This window comes from Thamnophis sirtalis, unplaced genomic scaffold, assembly GCF_051295495.1.
Source record: "Thamnophis sirtalis isolate CommonGarterSnake01/CBP01778 unplaced genomic scaffold, rThaSir2_p1.2 scaffold_14, whole genome shotgun sequence".
NCBI lineage: Eukaryota > Metazoa > Chordata > Lepidosauria > Squamata > Natricidae > Thamnophis > Thamnophis sirtalis.
Genome location: NW_028261394.1, coordinates 4,894,728 through 4,917,385, shown reverse-complemented (window position 1 = coordinate 4,917,385; position 22,658 = coordinate 4,894,728). Strand labels below are relative to the sequence as shown.

General features: G+C 40.0%; 1 protein-coding gene across 2 annotated transcripts in view; it reads left to right on the top strand.

The window, feature by feature from the left end:
* SMURF1 (SMAD specific E3 ubiquitin protein ligase 1) overlaps nt 1–22,658 on the top strand; it is a 47,835-nt gene that overhangs the window by 552 nt on the left and 24,625 nt on the right. For both annotated transcript variants that reach the window (XM_087729103.1, XM_087729102.1), the window contains exons 2-5: nt 19,743–19,781; nt 21,043–21,151; nt 22,079–22,212; nt 22,345–22,410. In XM_087729103.1, the coding sequence (XP_087585229.1) occupies nt 19,743–19,781; nt 21,043–21,151; nt 22,079–22,212; nt 22,345–22,410 (348 nt within the window). The remainder of the gene's footprint in view (nt 1–19,742; nt 19,782–21,042; nt 21,152–22,078; nt 22,213–22,344; nt 22,411–22,658) is intronic.

The following is a 22,658-nucleotide window of genomic DNA, read 5'->3' as shown; positions in this document are numbered from 1 at the left end:
CCCCCAGCTTGGGCCTCGCCTCTGTGTGGAGGAGGACAGGCTGGGGTGATGGGAGTTGTAGTCCCGCGCCCGGATTCTGCAACAGGGAGTCTTTCTCCTCTTCCTGGTTCCTCTCTTTTTCCCTCCTTTTTCTTTTTTCCACTTCCCCTCTTCTTTCTTTTCTTCCTCTCTTCTTTCCTTCTTTCTCCTTTCCCTCTTTCTGCTTCCCCCTTTTTTGATCCTCTCTTCTTCCCTCTTTTTTCTTCCTTTCTTCTTCCCTCCACTTCCTTCCCCTATTTCTTCCTCTCCTTTCCTGTTCCTCCTTCCCCTCTTCTTTCTTTGCTTCCTCTCTTCTTTCCTTCTTTCTCCTTCCTCTCTTTCTGCTTCCCCCTTTTTTGATCCTCTCTTCTTCCCTCTTTTTTCTTCCTTTCTTCTTCCCTCCACTTCCTTCCCCTATTTCTTCCTCTCCTTTCCTGTTCCTCCTTCCCCTCTTCTTTCTTTGCTTCCTCTCTTCTTTCCTTCTTTCTCCTTCCCCTATTTCTTCCTCCCCTTTCCTCCTCTGCTTTCCTCCTTTTTCCTCTCTTCTTTCCTCTCTTCTTCCTTCTTTCCTCCTTCTTTTCCTTCCCCTATTTCCTCCTCTCCTTTCCTGTTCCATTCTTCTTTCTTTTCCTTCTTTCTCCTTCCCCTATTTCTTTCTCTCTTTCCCGGATTCTCCCTCTTCTCTTTTCTTTGCCCTCTTCTCTACTTTCCTCCTTTTTCCTCTCTTCTTTCCTTTTTCCTTCCTCCCTTCTTTCCTCCTCCTTTTCCTTCCCCTATTTTTTCTCTTCTTCCTTCTACTTCTCTTTCCCTTTGACTTCTTCTTCTCCTTCTCCTCCTCTTTCTCTTCTTTCCTCCCTTTCCTCCCCCTTTTCCCTATCATCCTCTCCAGCCTTGTTTGGATGGAGAGGTAAGTCTTCTGGGCTGTGGAGGAAGAGGAGAAGGTTACAATTGTCCTACTGTTGGTGCTCCTTTCCCTCCCCAGGTGGGCTGAAGGGCTAGGAGGACAGGTAAGCCTCACCTTTCAAAGGGCTGCTCTGACCAGGTTAAAGGAAGGCCTTATTTGGGCCTTGACATTCAAACACGGTGAGACACACCATGGCTAACAGTACTGAGACAGTTCCTGCTGTCATGGATTGACTGTCTCTCTCCCTTCTTTTTTCCCTTTTCCTAGGAAAATTGGGGTGTGTGTGGAATCCTTCCTCACATCTCCCCAATTTGGTGGGTTGGAGAAATCCTGTCCCCTCTTTTCATTTCTTGCTCTGCTCTCTTGGCAAAAATGCCCCGCAGACATTTGAGTTCTGACTGTTTCGGCATTGCAGTGGAATTGGGGAAAGCTGGTTGGTCGTGGTTTTTTTTTTCCTCCCCTTGCTGGTTGGAATTTAGGAGATCTTCTAAAAGAGGCTGAATCCTTCCCTCCCTGCAGCTCCTCGGGGTTGGGGACTTTCAAATCTATAAACCTCCTGAAGGATTTGATTATTTGTTTTCCCTTTGGGTTGTTGAATAACTGGAATTTTCTGGATGCACCTTGTTTTAAAACTATTTCAGAGGGTTGTGTTAAATACAACTGGATTTCTGTGTTAAAGCAGTGCTGGTTGTTAATATTTGACAAAATAAATTTCTCATGGGAACACAGATAGTCTATGTTTGTAAAAAATGACCTGGCCAACCAGACTTTATGAGGCTTGACGGGAAGGATAGATTTTGTTCAGGACTTTTTGGAGAGGTGCCCTATGTGGTCTGTATTAAGGCGCACTTAGATTGCATCTAAGGGTTTTTCCATTGAAGATTCCTTTAAATGTCAGAAGGAAATTAGGTGCTTTCGAAAAGGGATAGTAGGGAGCTTCAGTGATCATGGTTGTAAAATTGTGCCCTTGTTGGTTTTTTAAAATGTGGAATATGTATTGTAATAAATGTAACCAAACATCTTTACTAAGAAACCTGTCAAATATACTGTTCAAAAAACGGAACGTGGAAGCTTTCAGTCTCCATGTTAGCCATGATTTTGCTGGATAGCTTTTGTCCTTCAGTGGCCTCTCTCTCTCTCCCTCTCTTGTAATAGGAGGTTAATTATATTGATTTACGTTATAGAACTGGTGCATTACTAATGTAAGTGAAATACACATAGGACAGGTGTTTCCTGGCCTATGCTTTGTAGAATGCTACACTTTTCTATGGAGATAAAAGTATGTGAGCTGGCCTTTAGAATCTAAACAATATTTAACTTCCTGTCTTGTTCCCTCCCCTTTTTTTTGAATGAAATTCAGATACTACTAGGAATATTTGCTAATTCCATTGAGAATTACTAACAAAAGCTCGGCACAATTCTTTCGGGAAGCCACATGAATTGCAGAAATCAACTTTCTTTTTATGTTTTGTGTGGATTCTGCTTGAGAGTGTTTTCACTTCTCTCAAAAAAAATAATACTTCCATTTACCAGGGTAAATGATGGGCCAGATTTTCAGCACCTGGCAATGATTAATTGCATTTTTTCTGCATTGCTTTCATTGAACTACAAATTAACTTGCATTTTTTAAATGGAAGTCTTGATTATTGAACTACCGTTGATATTCTGTCTTCCTGATCTTCATTAATTTAATTAATTCAACGACTTTTTTCAGAAGTTAAAAGGCATTTCAGATGCAAAAAGGAATGAAACATTTAAAACTATACAGCAGTGATTATATTGTCATGCCAGGTTGATGCTTTCTACTTTTCTTATAAACTTATATAATTGCTGTAAATATATGCCATAAATATTTCTTTAATTTAGGTCTGTCCCTACTTAGCATCATAATAGTACTTTTATGCATTTCCTGTAATTATTTTCAACATCCCTATTTAATAGCAATTCTGTTGCTAACTGTTGCTTTCTTGTAAATGAAGAAGATACTATTAAAAGTAGCAATTTCTCTAATGCTAAACAGCAAATTCATGACTGAAGCTTCTAAACTGGAGATTTCTCAACCTAACCATGATATTGTTTAGTCTCTCTCTGTGTGAGTGGTGAATTCTAGTCATGTTTGACCTCCTTCTAGTCATGGAGGCTGCCTGGAAGAGTCCTGACAGTTTTCCAGGCAAGGTTTTTTGGGAGGTGGTTTGCCATTGTCTGCTTCTTAGGGTTGAGAGAGAATGACTGCCCAAAGACACCCACTCATGTGACTGGCTTCATGCCTTAGGTGGAACTAAAACTCAAGAGGTCCTGGTTTCTAGTCCGATGCCTTAATTATTACACTAAACTGGCTCTATTTTTTAAATCAAATTTGCATGCTGCCTGACTCCCAATGACTGGGCAGCCCACAATCACCAAAGCAAGGAATTCATTAAAAAAAAACTGATTCAAGAAGATACATTTTAAATAAATTATTAATGCTCATATTAAGTGATTTTACCTGCAAATATTTTAGATACAGAATTGTTCTGAATGATAGAAAACAAATGTTAACTATCCAATCCAATTCATAATGGGTCTAGTATCTTTGATAGTTTTGCATCTCAATGTGCATTAGCCCTGTCAGCTTGGCCTAAGTTAAGTAGTCTTGGGCTGATTGGAACTTGGTCATGATAGAAACAGCTTATAAAGTAAAATATAAAGCTAGATTTCTTTTTTTTTTTTTTGTAATATTTGTCAGAAAACAATTTTCATTACTGACTAACATACTTATAATAAAGCCGCCCTGAGGCTCTCGGGAATAGGGCGGCATACAAACCAAATAAAATCTAAACTTGTCAGTATTCATGTGTGTGAGAGAGAGGGAGAGAGAGAGAAATCATGCACCAGACATTGTACATATAATTAAGATGTAGTGTCAAAAAAGGGGGGCTTGACCAAATTCACATTATAACAAGTGATACCTGAGAGTTGAGAATAACAAGGGAGTTAAGGATTTTACAGATTATCTAACTTTGTTTGTAGAAAGCTGCCATACTGTCTCAGACCAATTAGCAAAAGCTGGCCATCCTAAAATGTACTTTTTATGTCTAAAGCTTGAGTTGAAAATTATAAATCTTGGGTAATAATTAAGTTAGTGGCATTTTTAACTTGCTAGCACTCCATGAAAATTATTTTTTATTATATAAGTATGGCTATAGAGGTAAGCTGGGACTTGGTGTGTAATCCTTTTGAAATAATCTTGACAAGCTTATTTAGCATTAGGTTGCTAGCTTGCAACGATAGATACTCGTTTAATTTTGAACGTATCAACTTTCTAACACCTGGCTTCGGTTAAAGCTCTCTGCTCCATATTTTTTTGCAAGCATCTTCACATTTTCATATTGTATGCACTATTACATGACATTTTGGATGCTACTGTGTAATATCGTAGGTATAACTGTAATAATTTGCTACCATAAAGTACAAAAAGTTTGCCCTTCAATAGCAAATGCCACCTTTTATGTTAACAGTCAGATTATTTGATTGTTCGAAGCCAAACTGGTTTGTTTTTGAATGGTTTGAATGTTACTTGTAATTTCATTTGCAAGTCTCCAGATGTGGTTAAAGTGATTTGAAAGACTGCATCCATTGAGTATTGTATTGGTCAGGTGACTAATGTGGAAATTTGTTGTGTGGGTATAACGTGTCCAAATGCCATTTTATATTTCAGTTACTAGCACTGGACAAATTTAAGTTGATTCCTCCTTTTCCCCAAGTATTTCTGTGGATTTAATTCCCTGTTTTGCTCTCTCTTTTTTTTAAAAAAAAAAAACCTTTCATGCCCTTGATGTAGATTTGAGAATATAACAAGGAAAAGGAAATTCAATACAGCAGTAATATTTATTGCATTAGCAGAAGAGCACAGCTAAATACAGTTTGGTGAACAAAACAAACCATTGATCTGAGATGGTTGAACGGGTGAAATTATTTTTAAAAGCTCCTCTTGGATGGTGAGTTTAATTAGCTGCAGAAGTATGGTGATGCACTGTCCTGTAATAGCAAGGGAAACATGGTTTGAAAATGTGAAGTATAAGAAATCACCCTGTTTATTAACGCAAAGACAGTTCTTCTCCAGCCTCCCATAAATTTGATTATAATGGAAGCTTCAAACTATAATAGGTCAGATTTTGAAATTAAACTCATTGGAGCTGTATGTTAAAAAGAAGATTGAAGAGATTACACCCAGCATGCTGACATCTGAGCGGGGAGCACGATGGCTCAGTGGCTAAAGAAACTGTGGTAGTCAGAGAACTGGTTTGAGACCCGAGCTTCGTGACACAGGGTGAGCTCCCCGTTCCTTGCCCCAGCTCCCTTCCCACCTTGGAAAAAATGCAAACGCAAGTAGATTTATAATTAGCACTTTGGTGCAAAGGTAACTGTTCCGTGCGCCTTTTCCGAATAGTCAAGTTTACACCCATGACCGTGGAAATTGTCTTCGGACAACTCTTGAGTCCCTTGGCCAAGAAGCAGATGAGCACCGTGCCCTCAAGTCGGACACGAATATCCGTGTTGACTGATGCAGCATAGTTAACTAGTGATCTTTGACACTGAAATTATAAGTGGCCCAATTGTTTTTTTTCCCCCCTGGTCATTTTCAGAAATCGTGACGAAAAGGTCTCTCTTTATAAAAACGTGGCCTGCATAATATCCTTTTGCTTCTACTATCATTTTATTTTGTTACAGCTGGAAACCAATTCTGCGGAATAGATGAGCTTTACTCTGGCTTCTTTGCTCCAGTAAATCATTTAACACGCGATTACGTGTCATCAAGTCCGTGTTGGGTTTTAATTGACCCCATGGATAGACTTTCTCCAGGGTGATCTGTCTCCAGAAGATAACTTCCAAGTTGAAAATGTAGGTGGCTAACTGACTGCGCTACATAGATCAGTGTTTTCTCGACCTTGGCGACTTTAAGTCCTGTGGACTTCAACTCCCAGAATTCCCCAGCCAGCTCTGCTGGCTGGGGGATTCTGGGAGTTGAAGTCCACAGGACTTAAAGTCGCCAAGGTTGAGAAACACTGACGTAGATTGTACTTCTTCACTCTTTTCAGTACCCTTTCAACTGATAGGCTGGAACCGCGGTTAGGTTTTTACTACTAATATGGCAATGATTAAATAGTTGCCCTTTTGGGTGGAGGAAATGTTTTTCTTCTAATTTAGAGAACTGTGGGAACAGGCTACGTCAGAGCATGGAACACTTCAAAATAAATATCTCTCAGTTATTTAGATTGTACATTGCCCTATTGATCCGATACAAAGTTTCTGTTTAATTTCTCGAATAATAAAAAACATTTCACAGCGAGAGAGTAACTTCCAAAGGTATGCCAAAAAAAAGGGGGGGGGACATGAAAATAATAACCCAACGTTCTAAATACCTAATTTGGCTTTTGAATTCCAAGTCTGGCAAGAGAATGAAAGTTGACACATGGAAGAGTGATAAAAGAGAGAGATAATAGCCCCTAGGTTGATGGCTAAATGAGATTTTTCTGGGTGAGAGCCTGCTGAATTCTAATGCAGTACATAGTTTGGGGTTAGTTTTCATTCAGCAACATTTAATCATGTGAGAGGCCACAACTTGCACTGGCTTGTGTCAAAGGCAAGCTTGCGTACAGCAGAGATAAAATCCCTTTGGGCCATCCAATTTATAGCTCAAAGAAATCTCTTGTTTCTGGAAGACACTGCTTGAATTCCAAGGAACTATGGAACTAATTTCACGTGGATACCTATTTCTTGGGCCTTGTTCCTCAAATTACAGCCCTCTTTTCTGTCCATGAAAGCACTCTGCTTTTAAAAGTGAGGTTTCCCATTTCCAAAAGGTTCATGGAAAGAGCCCAAATCCTATCGTACATATTTAATGTGTCTTTTGGAATCCTATCTGCTGAGTTTACTAAATGAAGATAAATGCCATTGAAGCATCTCTTAGTCATCTTTCTGCCTCTCTTTGCGAGTAAAACGATCCATTCTTCAAGAAATTGAACTCGCAGAGAAAAAGGGTGTGGTGGTACAGGGCTCCAAGTAGATTCACCTCCGTTGCAGCTGCACAAAATTCTCTCTGGATCAGGCGTGCCTCTCTCCTCACTTATGTCAAGCTCTAGAAATAACTTCTACAAATAACTACCATAACGATTAACTATTAGCTACCTAACAACCAAAGATTAATTTGAAGATCTCCTGTCACTAAAAATATAAAGGGATGTGTAAAGCGACACATCACCCCTTAATGATTTGCTGTCGAATATGCTAAGAACAATTATAGAATGTAGGTTAAATTTTGCTCCCTCCTCGTTCAGGGAAAAGTAAATTTATAACACTCTTCTAAACTGCTGGAGTGCTGCTTACATCCTTTTGGAAGAGCTTTTCTCAAAGCTTACACGCCTAGGAGCGAGAGTCAGTGTAGAAATTAAGGTGTTGAATTGGGGGCTCCTCGCTTCTAATTCTATTCCATCATCAGCCATAAAAGCTCTTAGGGCCAGATTAAGGCTGAACCAACAAGATTTTTGTTTTCAGGGAAAATTGGAGAAGTGAATGTGACGTGTGCCACTTTGAGCGCCTGTTATAGAAGGTGAAAACAAATAAATAGGGGAACAATGATACAATACAAAATATTGTTTGTATTATGCTTTCTTTTTATTTAATATATTCATCACCTCCAAAAGGCACAGCCACAAACAGTACAGTATCTTTATTAAAACCACTCATTATTCCAACTAATTCATTTCATTAAAAAAAAAAACACCACACAGCCATCATCATTTGGGAGATAGGAAAGAAATTCCCAGATATACAGTAAAAAAAAAATGTCTGCAATATGTCAAGACAGTTTTAATGGATAACTCAGAATGTTCTTTATAAATTGGAGCATCTTGAAAAGAAGCTTCAAACATTACAAGGAAGGGAAGGAAAAAACCCCTTACTGCAAGTTCTTTTCTCTGTGTAACCTTCCACAAATGGGTGCTGTCCAAATGAATTGAATTTCACTTCTCGTATTTCCTGACATTTGGCCTTGGATCATGTTGGCCGGGAATATTGAGAGATGCAAATCCAGCACATCTGGAAGGCCACTTGGTTGCTTAGCTCGAGATGTTTGTTTGGTGTTGCTAAATCTTTTACCCTGCCTTCAGTCTCCCAGAATTGCAGCCAACAGTATTCTTCTTTTCTAATACCCAAATGCTAGGAAGGAAACCGAATCTGTCCGTGATCTGTTGAATTCCTCGGTGAAAAATGAAAAAAAGAACGTTACACCCCTGTCCCTCAGAAGATTTCAAAAATCCGAAGAGGGAGACTGAAATGTGCTAACCTATGGTCGAAAATATTTCTTAGGGAGAATTCTAATTAAAATGTCAGGACGGTTTGTTTTTCACTGAATCGACACATATTTGTAAACTATTCCCGGCAAAGAAGATGCGCTGAAGTGAGAGGTGGAAAAGATAGCTAGTCTCCCTACTGGGACATTTCATACTAAAATAAATTCTGAGATGAATTCTTAGATGAACTCATATTGAAGGATGGAAGAATGATCCGGACCACTTTTGACTGTAGGTAGTCCTCAACTTACAACACTTTGCTTAGTGACCATTTAAAACTACAGTGGTACTGAAAAAAAGTGCGGTTTTTTTCATGCTTAGGACCATTGCAGCATCCCATGGTCATGTGATTGACATTTGGAGGTTTGGCAACTGGTTCATATTTCTTAACAATTGCCATTCCCCAGGGTCATGCGATCCCCCTTTTTGCGACCTTCTGACAAACGAAGTCCGTGAGAAAACCAGATTCACTTTAACAGCAGTGTTTACTAATTCAGCAACTGCAGCAATTCGCTTAACAAATGTGGCAAGAAAAGTCATAAAATGAGGCAAAACCCACTTAACTAATTTCTCACTTGGCAACCTACATTTTGGGCTGAATTGTGGTCATAAGTTGAAGACTTGCCTGTACTTTGCAAAATTGGGGCAACGGAATCATGACAGCTGTCAGAAGGACAGGTTACTCCTTCCTAAAGTGCAATATTCAAATGAGCGATGGACTTAACTTCAGACGTTAAATCAGTTTCTTCCGGCCGTTTTAATTCAGGCAGTTTTTCTAGATTACCCTCTAGTGCAGTGTTTCTCAACCTTGGCGACTTTAAGTCCTGTGGACTTCAACTCCCAGAATTCCCCAGCTGGCTGTGGGATTCTGGGAGTTGAAGTCCACAGGACTTAAAGTCGCCAAGGTTGAGAAACACTGCTCTAGTGTATTTCACTTGTCTCCAGTCACCTGGCTCTTCCATGGCGATTAGGAAAGCTTGAGGTTTGACTCGTCTGGAAGGCACCAGGTTGGCGAAAGGTGGTTTAGAATAATGGGCTATGTTATATTTCAGGAATCCCCCCCCCCAATCTCTTTGTGTCTTAATTAGCCCGTCGGTGCAAGGATTTCTATGCCCAACTGATTTGTAGATGGGCATTATTGCTAATTATCTTATTAACGGTGAACTTTGAAAAACGTTTTGCTTTTCATTCCTCTAGGATGCCACTGTCTACAATTTCCCTGCTGTTCCAGGATGTCTGTCTAGGTGTTTGTTTATGAGTCTGCATGGACTTTTCACAAACACTCCATAATCCACACAATTAAAACCAGATAAGGCTGCTTTATTACATGATGTTGTGTTAGAATGCCACACCATCTTTATACCATCTTTAGCTGTGCAATATAAACTTAAGTTCTATAGTTCATCTTGACCCATGGAATAGAAATATATCAGTTGCAACTAGGACCATCACATCGTTTGCGTATAGTGACAAAGCTGGTTTCCACAGTACTGTAGACTTATATCACTATTAAAATGTTTACGTGCGCTGAACATGCAATTTGGTTGTAAGCAAAAAGAAAAAGAAAAGAAAAAAAGGATAAATATTACTGGGATAATTCAGAACAAGTAAATTTATCACACTAGGCCTTGGCTATTTTGTCATTTTGGATGTTCTGAATACAATCTGCTTTCTTCATCAGTGGTTAGACAGTAAGTTTACATTGCAATTTCTTTTGTTAGCTCCGTCTTTGTTAGTGCAGATCTACTCCATGCAAACAGAGTATAGATTCAGATTTAGAGTAATGCTGTCATATTTGAGGAACAAAAGTGCATTACATAGGCTGATACAGCTTTAGTTAGAAAAAGACCCTCCTTCATAATGGCATGCATTGTTATGGCTACCTTACATTCTGTGCAGTTTTGTTAAGGATGCAAATGTTTAGAGGCATAGATAAAAAGTACCAAATTAAGTTAAAACACAGAATTGGTTAAGAACTGTGTCTCTGTTTCTGTCTATCTATCTCTTTCTCTCTCACACACACACACACACACAAACATGAGAGTTACTTATAAACTCTCAGAATAATTCCATTTTCCAAGTTATGACAATAGGTATGGAAACACCAGGACAGTCACGGGCCACACATTATTTTGATACCCTGAGGGTCTTGTTTCACCCATTGATTTCCAAGTGTTTAAAGGAACTGTACCTATTATGTTTGAATCCACATAAATCAACTGCCAGGAATTGCTTTTTTTTGTTTTAAAGATAGTTTAACATAATGATTTGCTTTTTTTTATTATTTTAAAGACAGTTTAACATAATGATTCACAAGGCTGTTCAGTCACAATAGAAGATGCTAAAGGCCACATTTCCCCGAATGTTTGTATCACAAGTGGGTATAAATTATGCTAGAACAGGTTCATTCAAATGTAGCAATATCCTCCACTCTCTCTTCTGAATGTGCCCTACAAACAGTTTTCCTGTATTCCAGCCTTCTGGCTCCACTGCTTTGTCAGCATGAACAGACGAAGGTGCAAATATCTTTACTTACCAAGAGAATTGGGTGAATAGAAAGTGATCTGCCAAAATGTGGAACCAACAATCAGTATTTTGCCTAGAGTAGATGTTTCGGTACATGTGGAAATTAGTTTTCTTATCAACTGATTTATCTGGAAATGAGTTTTTGCTGATTGAAAACAGGAAAAAAAAGCCCCATGATTGGGATTCAAATGTATGGAGAGGGTTGATGTCCTCTCTTCAGTACTCCTGTAAAGGCGCATGTAGAATGGGAAGGTATAAATGTTTATATGAATAAGTGGATTGATTTTATATGAATAAATTGAACAGTCTTATAAAAATAAGAAACATTTCATCATTTTTAACTCTGGAATGGCTTTCTTTTGAAAGGAGGGGAGACTGTCCAATGTCAGTTATCCATTTGACTAGATAATTTGCAGAGATTTGGATGCTTTCTGAGGGCCACAATATAATCACACTCTGTTGCCTCAAAAAGAAAGCAAAATTGCAAGAGCTTTTCTTGGCAACAGTACGAAAGTAGTTTGTTGTTGCGTTCCTTTGGATGGATATGCGTGTGCGTATCTTTGCATATCTGGCTTGAAGTTCTGACATTTTGTGGTTGTCTTCTATTCAAGATCTGATCCTAAGCTTACAGTACTTAGTTTAAAAAAAAAATCATTTGGTTTTGGCCGACTGCAGGATCAGTCTGGATTTACACATTCTTTCCACTCAGGTTTTGTTCAAGAGCAGGTTGTTAAGCGGCGAGTTTCCGTTCTCAAATGTTAACCAACATTGGAGATGTCTTGATGAAACTAAAGCTTGGGGAAGTGCTTGGGTTTCAAACGTGACCCAAATGTTTGTATCTTTGACCTCGGCTGATATATCCCGATTCTTCATTTTGTCTGTCCCTTATGGGTGATTGTACAGCGCTGCCCTGAACCAGAACTTTCAATGAACTATTAAGTATGCAAAACATTTTTGGCAACTGAAATGAAACTTGGAATCTGAGTTATGCTTGCAAGTGGGAGGAAGAACATACATCTCATACGTGGACAACATTTGAATTATGCAAGCAGCGAGCATTTTAAAGCTGCTTTTAAAAAAAAATTCTACAGCACTTCCTTCAGGTGACATGGCTTATTGAATGACAGAGAGGCTTGCTCTCAGGCGGTGGAAGAAAATGAATAACCAACAAAGGTGACAGACCAGGGGCCTCCAATCTTGGCAACTTGAAGCCTGGCGGACTTCAACTCCCAGAATTCCCCAGCCAGCTTTGCTGGGAGTTGATGTCCGCCAGGCTTAAAGTTGCCAAGGTTGGAGGCCCCTGACTTAGAGCCCTAGAGGTTCAGCTTCAACTTGTCTTCCCTTCTATGTGGAAATCCGAAAGAAACATTACGAGCCTGAATTCACTTTTGGATTCAGCACCCGCATTCCCTTGCTGCTTTTGTTGATTGGTTAATGATTTAGGTAGGGGAAAAAAGAGAGAAAGGAACCAACATACAGATAGTCCTCGACTTACAACCACAATTTCAGTTGTTGAGTGACACATTTGTTAAGTGAGTTTTGCCCCATATGACGATCTTTCTTGCCGCAGTTGTTAAGTGAAGCAGTGCCGTTGATTATTTAGTAACTCGGTTGTTAAGTGAATCTGGCTTTTCCATGTACTTTGCTTGTCAGAAGGTCGCAAATGGGGATCACATGGCCCCAGGACACGGCCACCGTCATAAATATAAGTCAGTGGCTGGGCAAATGAATTGTGATCACATGATCACGGGGAGGCTGCAAAGGTTGAAACTGTGAAAGACAGCCGCAAGTCACTTTTTAAAGTGCCATTGTAACTTTGAACGGTCCCTAAATGAACTGTTGTAAGTCAAGGACTGCCTGTAATGTCACAAATGACAATCATGTGATTCCCAGGAGACTGAAAACTTGCTAAATACATTCCAGTTCCCAACAGCCAAATCACACAAGTGTGGATAATACAATGGTTTTAAGTGCAAGGACCAGTCATAAATAACTTTTTTCCAGTGTTGTCATAACTGTGGATGGCCATTAAACGAATGGCCTCAAGTTGAGGACTACAGGTAATTAATTTTCCTCATTTTCAAGTGCCTCCCACGTCAGAAATGGCTGTATCTGCTTCAAGAGAAGAATACTACAATGAGGGTATTATGGCAAAATAAATTAGGGGACTGGAGGCTAAAACATATGAAAAATGGTTGCAGGAACTGGTTAAGTCTAGTTTAATGAAAAGAAGAACTAGGGGAAACATGAGAGCAATCTTCCAATATCTCAGAGGTTGCCCCAAAGAAGAGGGAGTCAAGCTGTTCTCCAAAGCACCTGAAGGCAGGACAAGAAGCAATGTGTGGAAATTAATCTAGGAAAGAAGCAACTTAGAACTGAGGAGAAATCTCCTGACAGAACAATTAAATCATTGGAGCAACTTGTCTCCAGAAGTTGTAAATGCTCCAATTAGAAGTTTTTAAGAAGATGTTGGATAACTATTTGTCTGAAGTGGTGTAGAGTTTCTTGCCTAAGCAAGGGATTGGATTGAAGACCTCCAAGGTCCCTTCCAACTCTGTTATTCTGTATTCTAAATACTTAATAACTTCATATGGAAGAGAGTCAAGATAAACCTTTTATCAAATTTCAGCTAAAACTTAAATCTGATTTAACATTCTGGGGGATTTAAAGTAGGATGAAGCTGTTTCTGTTTGTCATAAATTCTTCCAATTAAATGCACTTAGGTGTTGTTGTTTTTTTGAAGCAGGAGAGGTCAGTGGTCATCTATAGATTTTTAATTGTATTTATTGGTGGTATATTATATCACACTTTTCATTAATGTACAGTTGTTCAAATTACGTCGCCAGTTTGGAAATCAGGAAATAAATAATTGTAAGAACACAGCCTTCCGTTGGGTATAGAATTACTAGAAAAGAGTTTCCTTCCTAAATAGGTCACTGATGATTTTTGAGTTTGGGGAATTGCATATTATGCAGATCTGAAAGCCATTATGGGAACTTTGGTTCACTGAGATAGCTTTAAGTGGAATTAAGCAGGGAATGTCATAGGGAAAACTAAAAATAAGTATTTCTTGAAATGCAGTGCAGAAATGCTGCAAGGATTTTTGTTGGGTGGGGGGGGGGGCTGGGTAGGTGGTAAAGTCTTCAGACGATAGAATGTACAGATGATCAAAGTCAACCCTGAAATGTCTGCTAGTGAAGGCTTCCTTTTTTCCTCTTTTGACTATCTTTCCATTGAGTCTTTAATCTGTTACTTTAATAAAGCACTTGAAATATAATTAGGTCCCAACTCTGTTGAAATGGAAATTGTGTCTAGTGTGGATAATGCTAAGCGTGATGAGTTATTTTAAAATTTTTGGATGTGAGTGCTGTTAGACTATCAGACCTGAATTTAAGTGGCTACGAAGGTGTGAATAAATCCTGAGGAATTCTAGCTTCTTAATGGATGAGTAGTGAGGATCTGCTATTCTTTAACAGCTAGCTGAATTGCTTTAAACTTCGTATAAATAGATCTTATACAGTACTACACAGTTGATACTATTTTAATGCACAAAAGTTATATATTGTCATCTCTCCAGTGGACATTAGAACATTGTAGCATGCTGCTGTTGAATTATCAGATTATATGTTACTGTAGTTTGTTTTTTTGAACGATTTAGCTTGGTATTTTGTGGAAATAGAAGCAAATTCTCAGGTGGCCTTAAGACAGGTTCCTACAAGCCCACGTATCCTACTCAGGAATTACAGTGGTGTCTGTAGCATGTACGACAGGATAAAGTCCTTGGTACTATTCAGGAGGATTAATACTGCCTTTTAAGTTTATTACAGAAAATGTTAGCATTTCGGATAGCTACAGAGGTACAAAACATTTAAGTTTCAGGCCAGAGCTGGACAGAAATTGGTAATAAATCCTGATGTCAATCCAATGTACATCAACCACCATTGGCAATGAAGGAAAAAAGATGGGTCCTTTTAGTCTCCTGAAAAAACTACCTCCCTCCCCAAGATGGGTGTTGATCAATTGTAATAGAAATTGTCATCTATGAGTCTAATGGGCTGCATTAATGAAGGGGAGGAATAATATCTTGAATGCGTTGTTTTATTCAGTCTTCTTTTCTTCTTCCATCCCTCTATCACCAACCGGACGTCTTTGATAACAAGATATTTTTGGGGCATACATAAGAGATTGTTTAGTTAGTCCTGCTTTTGGGGTGATAACGTGGTTTGATCATTCTGGCTCTGCTAATGATGTCCATGTTTACTTTTGTTGCAAGAAGAAAATATCTGCATTTTCTGTTGAGCTATTTCTTTCTGATGTTCCTGTAGGTCTCGCTGAGCCTTAGAATTCAATTGTGAGGATGGTTTATTTCAACGTTTAAAGCATGGAATGAAACTTGTGATTTGCTTAGAAGCAAAGACCATCTTGATCAGTTGTGGCTGACAAATCGTTCACACCACTTGCTGATGTTGGTTGCCGTTCCAAAATTCTTTTTTTTCTAATTCCTTGTGGCACTTCAGAGTTCATAAAAAGATGAAATAATAGGGTCGGAAGGGATTTTGGAGGTCTTCTTGTCCAATCCCTGTTCCTTACACAGGCAGGCTGCCAGGGAGCTGACCAACACCAGAGGTAATGGAAGTTTGGAATTTCCAAACTTTCCACCAAATCAGAGCCACCTCCAGGGTTTTGTCTGCATCCTAACTTTGCATCTTTCTGCTCAGCTGTTGATCTTGGCTTATGGCAGGCTCTCTTTTTGCTTTTCTTCCATTACTGCAGAGATAAAAAAAAAATCTTTCCCTGGAAGAATGAGATTGAATTTTTGCAACCTGAGTTAAGTGTTACTTGACTGTGGTTTTTTTTCCTTTTTCTTTTCATCTCTAGCTCTCTAACCTGCAATGGTTCTTATTCAGTTTATACTATGATAAAAGCAGACCTTGTGAACAGTGTGTATGCACCCAGTAGTGAAAACCCATAGTGGTTTGGGCTGCTCTGAGCGTAGAGCAAATTCTGATTTTGCCGTGGGAATTTAGGAGTTCAGTAAGTAGCAAGTATTACATGGGAACCATTAATCAAACAGATTGTGCTTCATAAAATGAGCCCGTGGCTTTATAACCTGTCCCCACTGCACACCCAATTATTGTCAAGGAGCCCTTCCCCAGGAGTTCTCACAATTGCAAGGTGTATAGGTAAAATCCACGTTGATTGGGAATTCTGGGAATTGAAGTATGGGTTATGCCGAGGGCATTCAGTTGGCAGCTGCTTTTGTAAGGAATCAAATTCTATCTTGAGGAAATGAAGTATCTGTTGGTCCATTCTTGGCTTGCAGTCGATAAGACATGAATAAAAGAAATAACAGTTCTGTTTTGACTGAATCACAATCAGATCTCATGAAGTAGTCAAATTAATGTTCCTATGTTTAGGTGTTTCTGCCAAAGATGTGTTATTTCTGTAAAACCGAATGAAGAGAGCGGGGAGAAAAAGCGAGATTGCAGATTCTTTAGCGATGAAAAAATCCAGCTCTGGACTATTTTAATGTGATCTGGTAACTAGGATACAGTACTGTTTTTTTCTCTCTTCTTTATGGCCACTTGAGAGGCTAAACTAGATATAGGTAGTCCTTGATGTACAACAGTTTTGTTTAGTGACCATTCAAAATTACAAGGGCACTTTAAAAAAGACTTACAACCATTTTTCACCCTTACGACCAGTACAGCATCCCTGTTGTCATGTGATTGAAAATTCAGAGGCTTGGCAACTGACTCATATTTATGATGATGACAGTGTCCGGCGTTCATGCAATCACTTTTTGTGGCCTTCCGACAAGCAAAGTCAATGGGGAAGCCAGATTCACTTAACAACCGGGTCGCTAATTTGAACACTGCAGTGATTCACTTAGAAAATGGGGCAGAACTCACATAACAAGATTTCTCACTTAGCAACAAAAATTTCGGGCTCACTTGTGGTTTGCAAGCCGAAGGCTAGCTGTATGGTGGCAGTAGATCCTTCAATTTAAAGTTCTGGCCTGATTGTGTGTAATTGAGAATATTGGGATAATCAATTCCCAATTCACGATTTAGTTTTCTATAGTCTGATCAGCTACCGGAGAATCATAGAATTGAAAATGGCCTTGGATTTCATCGAGGCCCCCCTCTCCCCGGGAAAGGAATATTGGTGACGGCAGCACCACTAAGGAGTAGCTAATGATCCTCTACTAAATGCCTCCAGCGAAGGTGAATGGATCATCTCCTCACTGCTATTCTGTCAGCCCTTAATCTTCTCTTCTCCAGGCTAAATATAGCCAGCTCTTCCAACTGTTTTTCCTAACGTTTCAATTCTACCTCTTTTGCTATCCTACCCATTCATCTGCGAGTGGCCTCGCTCATTCTGTCTTTTTCTTAAAACGTTTCATCCAGACCCGGGACACCGCTCTCCAGTCGTATGACCTAATAGTACAGAACGGAGCTACTCGGTTAAAGCAGCTTTAGATGGCTTTCACTTATTTTGGGATCGCATCCCACTGCTGGCAACGTTGTTCAGTTTGCGGCTAGCTTAGACACCTCTACCTTTCTCTCATATAAAAGGTAAAGGTTCCCCTTGCACACATGTGCTAGTCGTTCCCGACTCTAGGGGGCGGTGTTCATCTTCATTTCAAAGCTGAAGAGCCAGCACTGTCCGAAGACGTCTCCGTGGTCATGTGGCTGGCATGACTCAACGCCGAAGGCGCACGGAACGTTGTTCCCTTCCCACCAAAGGTGGTTCCTATTTTCCTACTTGCGTTTTTTACATGCTTTCGAACTGCTAGGTTGGCAGAAGCTGGGACAAGTAACGGGAGCTCCATTACACGATGCTAGGGACTCGAACCGCCGAACTACTGACCATTCTGATCGACAAGCTCAGCATCTTGGCCACTGAGCCACCGCGTCCCTAATATGCTTATATTATATTATATGCTAATATTCTCTCATATTATATTATAATATTATATTATATGCTAATATTCTCTCTCATGCACCCCCGCAAAGCCAAGCACCATCTCTTGGGGCTTTTTTTGCTATCCAAATGCAGAACTTTTACTTTCTGTTATATTTCAGTGGGTTGGATGCGGCCCACAGTCTTAAGCCTGTCAGATTTCGTTTTGTCCTCCCAACTGAACCCTGATAGCAAAGGTAAAGAAGAAGCAATCAATCAATCAATCAATCAATCAATCAATCAATAAGGTGGAATTAAAGGAAACCAAATGTGCAGCAGGAAGGAGACACCATTCCTTTCAGCTACACATTCATTTGTCTAAAAGTCTCCTTCAAACACATGGCATAGTTTTCATTGTTCAACCTGCCTTTTTTCTTTCTCCGTGTAACTGCAGATGTCAAGGAATGAATGCTTTCCTTAAATTAAAAATGGAGGAAGCACTTTGGATGATTCAGATGAAGCTTAAAACCCTATTGTCACACTCCTGTAATGGGGAGAAGGTGGCTTGTTTTGGCCCTTCTTATTGACTTTGCTATATAAATGAACCTTCGTGTTCAGGGTTCACGTTTAAAGGCCAGATGTTGGCAGCCAGTGGGTGTATTTGACAGAGCAGGACGGGAATGGATTTTCTGATTAAACAAACCTTTGGTCTTCGCTTTCAAAGTCTTCTTTATGTTTCGATTGATGTGCTTGCTCATGCATGCACAAGCAACAGCCCTCTGAACTCCCCTATCAGGAGTGGATGCTGGAAGTCAAAGATATTTGTCATTAAATTCTAGCCAGAAAGTATTTAAAAAGTACATAGCAAAAATAAGGGTATTGTAGTCCAGGTAACTGACCTGTAGGGCCACAGTTGTGCCCAAAAAACGTACGTTGCTAAGTGAAACATTCATTGAGTTTGCCACAGTTGTCACAGATGTCTCTTGCCAGATTTGTTAAGCGAATCATATTTTTTTCTTAAGTGAGTAACATGGCGGTTAAGTGAATCTGGATTTCCCGTTGATTTTGCTCGTCAGAAAGTCGCGCATGGTCATAAATACAAACCAGTTGCCAAGCATCTGGATTTTGATCACGTGACCCCGGGGATGCTGCAACGGTCGTAAGGGTGAAAAATGGTCATGTGACTTTCAGTGCTGTTGTAACTTTGAACTGTCAAAGTGCACTGTTGTAAGTTGAGGACTACCTTTATTTTGAGCACCTGCAGCAGCAAACGGTGTGTGCGTTTTAAGGCCGTCGGTATGTTCATTGCCCATAAGGAAAAGTACTTTTATAGAGAGGCCGTTCCGAAGTTGAAGTTAGAGGTGTGCGACATGGTTACTTCTGAAATTACTCGCAATAGAATTGTGAATAAAAGAAATAAGAGAATTGTTCCACATGAATGCTTTTCAATCGATCTCATAATTTCAGCATTTCACAATGTTTTTGTTTAAAGGCAACTGGTTGAATTTTTCAGGCTGCTGCTTCTGCTTCCGTCTGTAATGTTATCGTTGGTTTCTTTTAGCGACCAAAACCATTTTTTAAAAAAAAGAATAGTACCTCTGTGATAATACTAAATGTTCAGTCCTTCTGCCGGAAGAACAACTTTTTAAAAACTCTAGTAAGAAACCACAAAGCTAGCTGGGAAATGCTTGAACCTCAACAAGGTTTCAGTTTGATCACACAAGCCAAACCTTGTCTGAATTCTCAAAATCCTAGAAACGACCAATTTTAGAAAAGAGTTTCTAGCACAACGTTAAACAAACTTTCCATGGTTTCTCCATATAAATGAATTCGAAGGCAAAAAAAAAAAAAAGGCCCAGGTTTGGGGAAATGTGTGCTGTGCAATTCAGGAAAATAATCAAAACGTAACGCTGCTATTTATTAATCCAGTTGTATGCGTCTCTGAGCTTTTTATACATTGTGCCCTGGGGTGTGTAAGAGAAATCTTTTCCCAGCTTGAGCTGTTTATGCTGAAATATGAGTGGAATCTGCTAACCTTTTTCTTTTTTTCCTTGCAGTGCTTTGCGCCAAGAATCTTGCAAAGAAAGATTTCTTCAGTAAGTAACTGAAAATATACTTTTTCATACCTCCCCATCTACTGATGTTAGTAGGTCTACTGATCTTCTGTGTTTCTGCTGTGGGTATTCAAGGAAAGTTTTTCGAGAGTCGGAAGCATAACTGCCTGAAACTTCTACTCACCAGACCATGAAGCAGTGAGCGTGATCTTTTTTTTTTGCTGCGAGCTGCTTTAAAGGCAGGTCTCAACTCTGGCGGCGGCTGCCAGCAAATGCATTTTTGCTCACGCTCACTCTCTTCTTTCTAAATTGGGTGAGCCGCTGTAAGCTGTGGTAAATATCTCCTCTCGGGAGAGGTGGCAGGATCAAGTCACAGTGAATTAACCGGGGAATCACCGTTACATTGAGAGAAGTGCAGGTTCTTTTCCCGGATAGGCCTGGTGTGACACACGCCGGAGATCGTACTTTAGAAACCCGGAAAAAAAAAAAAGGCTTAGTTGCATTTTTGGGAACTTCGGGGGACTTTAAAAATAGCACACTGTGGAATTAGTTAGTGATGGAGCTTCACGGGAAATCCATGTTCTCTTCCAGGGGCATGCAGCTTTTCAATCAAGGGCCACCCAAGGCATGCACAGTGTAGCAAAAGTTGACTGGACCCAACCTTGCCCTAGGTTTGGGGTCTTTGGGGAGGTGGGGGTTAAACAGTGGTGGGTTTCAAAAATTGTTGGAACCTACTCTCTGGGTGTGGCCTCTTTTGTGGGAGTGGCTTGCCACCCATGTGACCAGTTGGGAGTGGCTTGCCGCCCATGTGACCGGATATGAAATTATGAATTAGTACTTAGGTCGGTCCAAGTAGCTATTCAGAAACTCTGGCATTGAAGCATGCAAGTCTTAAAGCTGTCAAGTTACAAGATCCTTGCCAGTGGTGGGTTTCAAATTTTTTTGGAACCTCTTCTGTAGGTGTGGCCTGCTTTCCGGGTCCACTGGTGGAACCTCTTCTAACCGGTTCGGTAGATTTGAAGAACCGGTTCTACCAAATAGGTGCAAACTGATAGGAACCCACCTCTAGGGTTAAAAATGGAAATAGAGACCTTAAGCCAGGACGCCCCTAAAAGAGGTCCACTCCATGCTCTCTCCTTTCCATAATAAAAGAAACTCTAAAAATGCTCTGTGCTCCCAGCAACTGTTTATAACATTTCTTCTCACAACTACGAAGAGAGCAGTTGTTAACCATTGTGGTTCGGTAGTCCTCTGCTAGCTTCTTTGGTCTTTGTGGTGACGGGGTTGCTTTCATCCTTTGCAGGGCTCCCTGACCCCTTTGCAAAGATTGTGGTGGACGGGTCTGGCCAGTGTCATTCCACCGACACCGTGAAGAACACCTTAGATCCCAAGTGGAACCAGCATTATGATTTGTAAGTCGAACTGTTCCGCAAGCGGTTTTATTTATTTTTCTTACATAAGGTTTTTTTTTTTTAATCTGATCTACTGATTACATTTCTATGCCACAATCAAGACACGATCGTTTATCTTTATTTACACGAAGTGTTCACAACCTTGTTCTGTACCTAGGAGCCAGGGCCTCAGGTAACTTGACAACGAGAGAGAAATAACTCAGGGAATACAAGTCGGTTACCGAGTAGACTTAAGAAAGCCCAAATAATCCATAAGATAACAATTCCTTCTCCATCTCCGCTCTTACACAACTGGTCATCTAAAAATGCTTCACACCAGCAGTGCTGATCCGAAGTAATTTTGAGGCAGGGCCCACTCCCCTGAGGATCATTATTAGTATGTTTTGTTAGAGAATGTTGTTGTGTCGTAATTTGCAAGGCTTAATTTTGGGGCTTGGGAATTGAGGTATCAGCTAGACTCTCAGGCACTTATTTTAGGTGTGCCCAAGTGACTATGTCTTCATGTTACTTTTGCAAAGCCCCTCAGTTGAAAAACATCGTGCCTTATCTGACTTCTGGATCCCAGAAATGGAAGCCTGTATCATTTTTCCTAGAAACCCTTGCCTAATTCCTCCGCTGTTAGGAACCGAAGGTGTCTCTTGTGCAAAAACGACTCTCCAGTTTTAAGAAAAAGCAGCCTTTCCACTTGAGCTCTGCACTTTTGTAGTTTGTAATAAGGTTGTCTGCAATTAACAAATGTTTGTGTGTTATCTATTTAACATGCTGTGCAAATTACAGTAATCTAGTGATTAGCTGCATGTTTCTCTCCTTTTGATGAAGGCGTAGTCTTAACCAAAGCATGATTCAAATGGGTTCACAAATGGGGAAGTTGTACCATAGCAGACAATGAACCTCAGTTAAATCTCCTCCTCCGACTGATTATTCTAGATACGTTGGGAAATCAGATTCTATCACCATCAGTGTCTGGAACCATAAGAAAATTCACAAAAAACAGGGAGCTGGCTTCCTGGGATGCGTCCGACTTCTTTCTAACGCCATCAGCAGGCTAAAAGATACGGGATGTAAGCATGTCTTTACTGCCAAATGTTTTCTGGGTTGGCTTGGGCAATATTTGGGGGTCCCTGTTCTAAACACTGATTCCCGATTGTATAGATTCTCGGCTGAATGTTTTGCCTCCCCCTTGTTCGTTTCAGATCAGCGTTTGGATCTATGCAAACTAAATCCCACAGACACTGATGCAGTCCGAGGCCAGATAGTTGGTAAGAAGGAATATCTTGAACGTGATAAATTAAAATATAGCTGGGGTGTTCAACTCCGGATTAACAAGCAGAATGCCTTTATTGAATTACACCTTTTAGTGTGACTGAGGTGGTAAGAAAAAAGGCCTTCCTTTTTAGACTGCCCCCTAGTGTGACAAATTTGCTCTCCTTTTGCACTTATGGAGGGAAAAGAATTTTTAATTGTATGTTAATATGGAAGGCTTTGTGTTTTAGCCAAAGTATTTTTC